Source organism: Neophocaena asiaeorientalis, unplaced genomic scaffold (genome assembly GCF_003031525.2).
Source record: "Neophocaena asiaeorientalis asiaeorientalis breed wild unplaced genomic scaffold, Neophocaena_asiaeorientalis_V1.1 scaffold148, whole genome shotgun sequence".
Lineage (NCBI taxonomy): Eukaryota > Metazoa > Chordata > Mammalia > Artiodactyla > Phocoenidae > Neophocaena > Neophocaena asiaeorientalis.
In genome coordinates, this window is record NW_020174050.1 from 3878294 (window position 1) to 3887003 (window position 8710).

The 8710-nt window shown below is 42.8% G+C and overlaps 1 protein-coding gene across 1 annotated transcript; it reads left to right on the forward strand.

Annotated features, from left to right (window-relative positions):
- The first annotated feature begins 472 nt into the window (after positions 1 to 472).
- Positions 473 to 6961, forward strand: ODAPH (odontogenesis associated phosphoprotein). Its single transcript, XM_024754189.1, has 2 exons — positions 473 to 548; positions 6597 to 6961. The coding sequence occupies exons 1-2, from the start codon at positions 482 to 484 to the stop codon at positions 6959 to 6961; spliced, it is 432 nt and encodes a 143-aa protein (XP_024609957.1). The 5' UTR covers positions 473 to 481.
- The last annotated feature ends 1749 nt before the right edge of the window (positions 6962 to 8710 follow it).

Below are 8710 nucleotides of genomic sequence, written 5' to 3' on the forward strand. Positions count from 1 at the left end.
ATCCCTGATCCGAGATCTGTGAACAGCCTCTTCAAACTTCCGGGGTCACAAAGCCTTTAGAGAATGTCCTCCCTGTCCTGTTTGGTTTGGTTGTTAAGTAAGTAAGCTACACAGAGGGAAGCGGTGCTGAACATTTCCTGGACAGATTCTTTCTCTTGCTGAGGGAGACCTATATACACAAGTAATGAGAAGGCACTAACGGGGAAAGTTTGAAGGAATTAAAAGGATAGTGCGGGTGTGGTTGTCCACAATCCAACTCCAACCAAGGACAGATGAATGACGTTTGGCTGTCATTACAAGAAGCTCTGGTTGACAAATACTGTCTGGTATTTCCTTGCTGATTTCTTACCCTCACACCACAGGCCCTAATCCCCGTGGTCCACTATGCAAATGAAAACTCCCCGAATCAGTCTGCGGGTGACTCACCAACCCCTTTTAAGCCACGTTGGGTTCAAGGCAGTGACTGCTTGGGGTAGAAGCCATGGCTCACAGACTCTGCTTCTCCTACTGGCTACTGGTCTGCTGGTTGGTGGTAACTGTGGCAGAAGGTAAGGGTTTCGTTTTTATTCTACTGTGGGTCCAGTAATTAATAAATTGTGTGAAAAGACAAAGTTTGGCTCCATGATTATGCATATCGTGAACTGGAACTATTTACGTCAGCTTTCATCAGCCTGTGTGGTTAAAGAGGCTGCATTTTATCATCGGAAGGTCCTAGTCTCAGCCCTAGCTATGTGACTTTAGACACACTTAACTGTTCTGATATCCGTTTCCTCAAGTGTGAAGTGACAGCATTAATGATGTCCATTATTATGGGGGTCGTGAGGACCAAATGAGCTATCATGCAAGAAAAGCTCTTCATCCTTCAAGCACTATATGAATACTAGTTATTATTGATATAGAGCTAACAATTTCCACCCCGAATTACAGCAATGTCCACCTCTTTATATGCCCAACAGCATGGTATTTTGCCCATGGTGGGTGTTCAGTCTCTGTTTATTAACTGCTTTAATTAATCACATCTAGTCAGTCGTGTCTTGGTGCTGCGGAGGTTAGCCTAGACTTCTTTCTTTAAGATTCTATTAGATTCAATTTCTCCCCTACTCCTTTCTCTTTCCTTTTCCCCCACTACAAAATTTCCAGGTGGCCTGAGCCAGAGCATTGGTTTACAAACCCTGGGGACAGAAAAGAAAAGGGGGAGAGCCCCGGAAGTCAAACTGAGTCCTCCACCACTTTCACGTGGCCTGGGGCTTTGCAGGAGTTCAGTCAGACCCTAGTCATCCCCTAACAAGTTCCCTGCACCCATCCACCAAAGCTCACAACAGAACAGAAAGGGGCAGGGACATCAGAGGTGGTGGTGAGGCCACCAGAGATCACCTTGTCCAATCTCTGCATGAACTCAGGCGACCAGAGGGCAAGGAGACAGATTACAAAGAACACCTGCCCGATTCCCAAGACAAGACCTGCAAACATCACCCGCTAAAAGTGACATCTGAAAGTGGCACCATAAAACAAAACCTGACACCAGACACCTTTCCAGAAAGTCAACCACTCTTCAGGAAACCTTGTAAATACGTAGCTAAATAAGTTATAATGAGATTAGAGGTTTATTCACATTTTTTTTAAAAACACCATTAAAATGTGATTTCTGATTTAGGCTCACTCTGCCCCACCATCCCTCAGACTAGCCTCAAAGACCTTCAAATGCAGCTTCACTGTCTCCAGGCAGCCCTGGCTCCAGGCCATCACCCACTTACACATGCCCTGGCTCTGCCAGACGGGGTCATGTGCGGGTCTCCAAACCTACCCTGTTCTCTCTGTCCTCCACAGCAGCAGCTATGGTTGCCCCCGCTCCTGATTTCACCTCTTTATTGCAATTCTGCTTCACATGGTGACGTTTAATGTCACTATAGTATTACCTTCACATAAGGCTTTCTTAAGACACATAGCTTTAAAATTGCAATCTCTCTCTCTCTGACACCTTTGAATTCTTAGAGCAATTTGTATATCACCCATGGTCCACACTGCATTCTGCTCTGCATTATAGATCCATGTATTTGTAGCGTCTCCCCACCTCTCGAGGGCAGGCCCCATGTCTTTCTCATCTCTGCATTTGTCACAGCACTGTTGAAACTACTAGACTTATAGCATAGGATTGAAAGAGGCCTGTGTGAACTTGTATGAACTGGGCTCCAATGTCTTTACCTGTAAAATTAGAGATTTGGCTAAAATAGCCAATTATCCTGTGAGTCTACAAAATGAATTAAGTTGCAGTTACTGTGAGCAAATTAATCACAGGACTTATATTTCTTTTTGGTTCAACTCTAAAGGCACCTGAGAATTTTTGTGATACTCCAAGTGTAAAAGAAGAACTGCATACTTATACATCAAGTATAAAACTTACTTCTCTTAGAAATCAGGGTAGTTCACTACAAGCCAGCTATTGTCTGCCCAAATAACCACACAGTACAGATAATTATATATTTTTAAAAAAGGTCATCTCACCCTTACTTTTTTTTTTTAAAGTACTAGTTGTTAGCATACGATGAATTTCATGTCTAGACTATAGTAAACCCACTTAAAATTGATGTCCAAACTCCAAGCAATATTTTGGGTCTTGATTATTTTATTATCTTTTAAATTTATTTTATTTTATTTTTGGCTGCGTTGGGTCTTCGTTGCTGAGTGAGGGCTTTCTCTAGTTGCAGCAAGCGGGGGCTACTCTTCGTTGCGGTGCGCAGGCTTCTCTTTGCAGTGGATTCTCTTGTTGTGGAGCACAGGTTCTAGGTGCACGGGCTTCAGTAATTGTGGCTTGTTGGCTCTAGAGCACAGGCTCAGGAGTTGTGGCACATGGGCTTAGTTGCTCCACGGCACGTGGGATCTTCCCAGACCAGGGCTGGAACCCATGTCCCCTGCATTGGCAGGTGGATTCTTAACCACTGCGCCACCCGGGAAGCCCTATCCTCTAATTTTGAATGTAAGTTATTATTGCAATTTTCCTGGGACTGGAGGGACTTCCCCGGCGGTCCAGTGGGTAAGACTCTGCACTCCCACGTCAGGGGGCACAGGTTCAACCCCTGGTGGGGGAACTAAGATCCTGCATGCCGGGCAGCGAGGCCAAAAAATTTTTTTTTTGAATTTTTTTCTGGGACTGGAATGAAATACTGAGCTTCACAAAAATCTACAGAGAGAGGGGCTTCCCTGATGGCGCAGCGGTTGAGAATCTGCCTGCCAATGCAGGGGACACGGGTTCGAGCCCTGGTACGCCTCATTCAATTAATCAGCTATGTACTGGGTATGAGGCCAAGCCAGGGACTGTTCTGGGTACTAGGGACATAGCAATCAATGACCAACAGAGTCAACAGGCCTCGTCTTGATGGAGGCCCAATAACAACAGCTAAGACCTACCAAATGCATATGTCAGGCATGTTCTCAGCACTTTACATATCTTAGTTTAGACACTACAACAAGCCAGTGAGATAGGTAGTATTATTTTCTCCATTTTACAAATAAGGAAAAGAAGACTGGGAGAAGTCAAGGAAGCTGTCGATGGTCACACGATTATTAAACGGCAGAGCTCAGGGATCCTGTGCCGTTCTGCCTCTCAAAATGTTTCCAATCTGCGCTTAAATATTTGACCTACTTTGGTCTAATTATAGTTGCAAAAGAGCTCTTTGTGTTTGATATTCAGTATCTCTGGTGTCATGTCAGTATGTTACATAATGAGAAATATTTGCTTATTAATGATCACATTATCCCTGAGGGGTAGGAATGTGGTAACGTTTGAAATTACGGAAACTGAGATTTCTCTCAGTCTGTTCAAGTCCACTGTAGGCACTGGGCTAGCGAGGAGACCAGGTGTACAGAATGATCAGACAGATACTTCAGTGCAGGAGGAATACAGCCGCTGAATAGTAATCCCATGACTGATGAACATAATACAAAGGGACTCACAGGGTGCTAGGGAAGCGTGTTGCCAGGGGCCTTAAGCCAGCCTCAAGGGAGGGAAGGCCTCCCTGAGGAAATGAGACATGATGCACCAGAAACTTCTTTGGTTCTACTTCTCTCACTTCAAAGAGAACTCTACACACTTCTGAGTCTCTTTTTTTCCCACCTATTTAAGCCACTGGAATCTGACTCGGTTTCCTCCATTCCACAAAAACTACTTCAAACAAATCATCCGTGGCTCTGGGCTTTTAAAAATCTGGTTCCAGATGCCTAAAGCACCATTGTCGGGAGGATTTGGAGAATAGCCTCAGTTTTAAGAAGTAGAAAAAAGCACAAGGGGTGGGTGATTTTAAAAACTGGAGTCCAGCTTACTGAGTGGCAGAGCCCAAGACCTAGCTAAGCCTGAAATGATAGCAAAATGTCAAGATGGAGCTTAAGAATAAGGCTAGCTTCAGACATCCCTGGTGGCACAGTGGTTAAGAATCCTCCTGCCAATGTATGGGACACAGGTTCGAGCCCTGGCCCGGGAAGATCCCACATTCCGCGGAGCAACTAAGCCCGTGCGCCACAACTACTGAGCCTGCGCTCTAGAGCCCGCGAGCCACAACTACTGAAGCCCACATGCCTAGAGCCCGTGCTCTGCAACAAAAGAAACCACCGCGATGAGAATCCCGCGCACCACAACGAAGAGTAGCCCCTGCTCGCCGCAACTAGAGAAAGCCCGTGCATAGCAACGAAGACCCAACGCAGCTAATAATGTATAAATTTTTTTTAAAATTTAAGAATAAGGCTAGCTTCTCCCCTAGTGACTGGGTTCTCAGCAGAAAGTTTTCATGTTACAAAGGTTCAGAATTGATCTGATTGTGTAGAGGAAAGAATGAGCAATATGGGATTTAATCATCTTCTGTAGTTTGAAATGTCTTAATCTAGTTTCAGCCATAAGATTTTAATACTCAATAGCCTGGGTGGGTATGGGAGAAAGGGTCAGTATTTAATTCAAGAAACAGACACCCATTCAAGCTTGCTTAAAAGAAAATGAATAGAGCTGGAGGTGGGGTGATTATTATAAAGATATTTCCAAGGACCTTAAGTACAGCCAGCCCTCAAAAAGACCAGCCCTGAGAAAGTCAAGAGTCAAGGTTACTCTCATCATCACTCTGTTACCACAGAGGCACTTGTCTCTTTTTCTCTTTGAGAGGCTTTCTCCATTTTACAGCTATGGAAATATTGGTTTCTCTGTTTATTCAACATTCAACTGGCCAATACCTGACACTCCAGCCCCCGCCCTACCACTGCCAGTAACATCTTCCACTAGCTGTGTCTCTGTTGAAATTTTTGAGTGAGAATCTGATTGGTCACTGGCCAGCCAATGAATGAGTTGAGTGTCTAACAACAGTCCAATCAGCCATAGCCAAAGGAGTGTAGTACTGACCTTTCCAGGTATTATGGGTGAAACAGAATCTCTAGAAGGGGCTATGAATAAGCATACCCAGTACAACCAAGAAACCTGAATTCAGCTGTTTTAAAGGTGAGGGGAATCTAGCTCTCAACTTACTGTGAGGAATTCATTTTTCCATCATTCACACTCAGCAACCCTTTCCGGGTCTGTTTTGGTAAGTCTCTAAGGGAGTGAAGAAATAATTTCCTAAAGGAAAGCTTGCTTTTTCGCAGCCAGTTTGATTGTATGATACAGCTAGAGGGAAGACCTTGACACTGGAGGTTGATCCAAATTTCTTCTCAGAAGTTAATGTCATCCTGGTCCTCAGTGCTCATTCCCCTGGAGCAAATAGATGTTCCCTCCCTTCCTCTTCAGGGAACGATTTCACTGCTGGGGAAGTGAAGCAGGCCTTTTCTTTACATTACTTTTTTTCCATCAAATTTTCTTTCTTTCTTTATGCACAATAAAATGCACAAATCTTAAGGGTATATATTGATCACATTTTAGATATGTGTGTGTGTATACATATGTGTGTACATTTGTATTTTTGTGTATATAGGTATGTATGTGTAAATAGAAATGTGTGTGTGTGTATATCTATCTCCATATTCATGTAACAACCACCCAGATCGAGATCTAAAGAATTCACTGGTCACTTTTTCCGCTAAATAACACCTACGCTAACCCTAAGCTAACTATTTTTGACTTTTTTTTTTTTTACCATAGATTAGTTTTGCTTGTTCTTGAACTTCATAAAAATGGAATCTTACAGTATGTATTCTTTTGTGTCTAACTTCTTTGCCCAACATAACATCATAGGACATATCCATGTTGTCGTATTAGTAATTCTTCCTTTTCATTGCTGAGTATTCTTTCATTGTATGAATACACAGTTTTTTAATCCATTCTCCTATTGATGGACACTGGCATTGTTAGCAGGTTTGGGTTAATGTTAATAAGACTGTTGGGAACGTTCTTGAACTAGTCTTTTGTAGATATAAGCACTCATTTCTCTTGGGTAAATTCCGAGTGGAATTTCTGGGTCATAAGGAGTGTCCGTGTCTCATTTTACTGGCCTGGGCAGTTCTCTCAAACATGCTTTGAGACTCTAGAATTCTCTCTTCTGCTCTTTCTCCCCTGCCTCCACCTGAAGACTCTCCCCTCTGCTCCTGTCATCAGGCCTGTTTCCTGACTTGCGCTTTTCTCCCCACAGGACAGGAAGAGGTATTCACCCCTCCTGGAGACTCACAAAATAATGCAGAGCCTACAGACTGCCAGATCTTTACACTTACCCCTCCTCCCACCACAAGGAACCCAGTGACGAGGATCCAGCCCATCACCAGGACACCCAGGTGTCCCTTCCATTTTTTCCCACCACAAAGGCCCAGAATCCACATTAGGTTCCCATACAGACCTTTCCTCCCTCCGATATGCTACCACCATTTTCAGTTCCATCCATTTTTTCGGCCGCACAGTCGCCTTCCTCCTTATTATTATTTCCCCAGAAGAAGACTCTGGAGAGGAAGCTCCTCTGAGGAAAGCAGAGAAAAGAGAGAAGCCCCAAACGTGCTGAAGTAAAAGAAGCCAAGGCCTCAGGAAAGACTAGAAAAAGATTTCTGTTTTCAGTGACTGAACTAAAACTATTGGACTGGAAAATTAAGCATCTTAAACTCCACCGACTAGAAATTGTTCTCCTTGTCAGCAGTGAACATATTGGTTTATAGGTTATTCATGTTTGCAAAATACAATCAATAACTACATTATTCTTACCTCTTAGTTTTTATGATCACAGGATACTTACGCAAGAAAAGTTCTAAAATAGGTTGTTCCAATAATACCTATCATACTGCAATACCAGAAGAATCAGCTCCATCTTCTAAATTACAGTGAAGAGCATTTAAATAAGTTGAGATTGTTATAAACCAAATGGAGACATTAATGACCCCTTTTATACTCACTGGAAAACTTACAAAGCAAGGCGCATTTACAAAGTGAACTTTAAAAGAAATTATAAAAAACTGAGGGGTTTCCCTGGTGGCGCAGTGGTTGAGAGTCTGCCTGCCGATGCAGGGGACGCGGGTTCGTGCCCCGGTCCGGGAAGATCCCACATGCCGCGGAGCGGCTGGGCCCGTGAGCCATGGCCGCTGAGCCTGCGCGTCCGGAGCCTGTGCTCCGCGGCGGGAGAGGCCACAACAGTGAGAGGCCCGCGTACCACAAAAAAAAAAAACAAGAAAAAAAAAAAAACTGAAAGCTTTATTTTATTCTCTGGCAGTGGTTATTTATTCATTTTTAATGGAGATATAATTGACATTATATTAGTTTCAGGTTATATAACATAATGACTCGATATTTGTATATATTGCAAAATGATCACCACAGTAAGTGCAGTTAACATCCATCACCTCACATAGTTACAAAACTTTTTTCTTTTGATGAGAACTTTCACGATCCACTCAGCTTTCTAACAACAACAACAACAAAAGAAATTATAAAGATTAAAACAAAACAAAGTTATGGGGAGTCTGACTATAGGTAATACTTTAAAGGTATTATAAGCTAAATTACCTAACCAAAAAACTCTTTTTTAACTGTAATATGTACTTCAGCAACCGATGAAAATTAGTTTGATCAGTATCTCACTGTTTCTCCCATTATCATCATATAGATACTAGTTTAAATGATGTGCTTCCCCTAAAACTTTCAACATGATTCCAGGCTCAAAATTCCAATTAAAAGTTTACAGGATGTTCCTATAACTCTAGAACTCCACAGACACAAGTTCACTCAGCTATAGGAACCTCGTGTTCTGAGGATGCAATGTAAGTAACAAATCCCACAGGCTGCATTCACTGGTTATTTCTTTAGCCATTCTGTACAATACTGCCTCCTGTTTGTGCTACTCACCTTGCCTGTAACATAGGAACTTTGGTTTCTCATATGCAATCAGTGGCTTACACCTGTTGTTCCCAAAAATCTGTGTGCAAAGTTGCTGCTGCTGCTTCTACAAAGGAGAAAAAAGGGAGGGAGGGGACATAAAGACATGAAGACGCTGGGAACGTTGCCTGGGAAATGGAGAGAGAGAAAACGTCATGCTCTGTTTCTTCACTATATTAAAAGATAAAAAGTAAAACAATATTTCCTTTACTCACTTCATAGCAAATTTTCATTCTAAGAACAGCCAGGCTTAAATAAAACCTGTATTTGAAATCCTCACTAAGTATAAAATGCTATATTTTGTAATAAACTTGCTTTCGTTTTGGTTCGTGGGGCGTAATCAGAAAAGGGCCAACCTTGGGCAAACTTGAAGACAGCTCAGGGCTGTGTTTG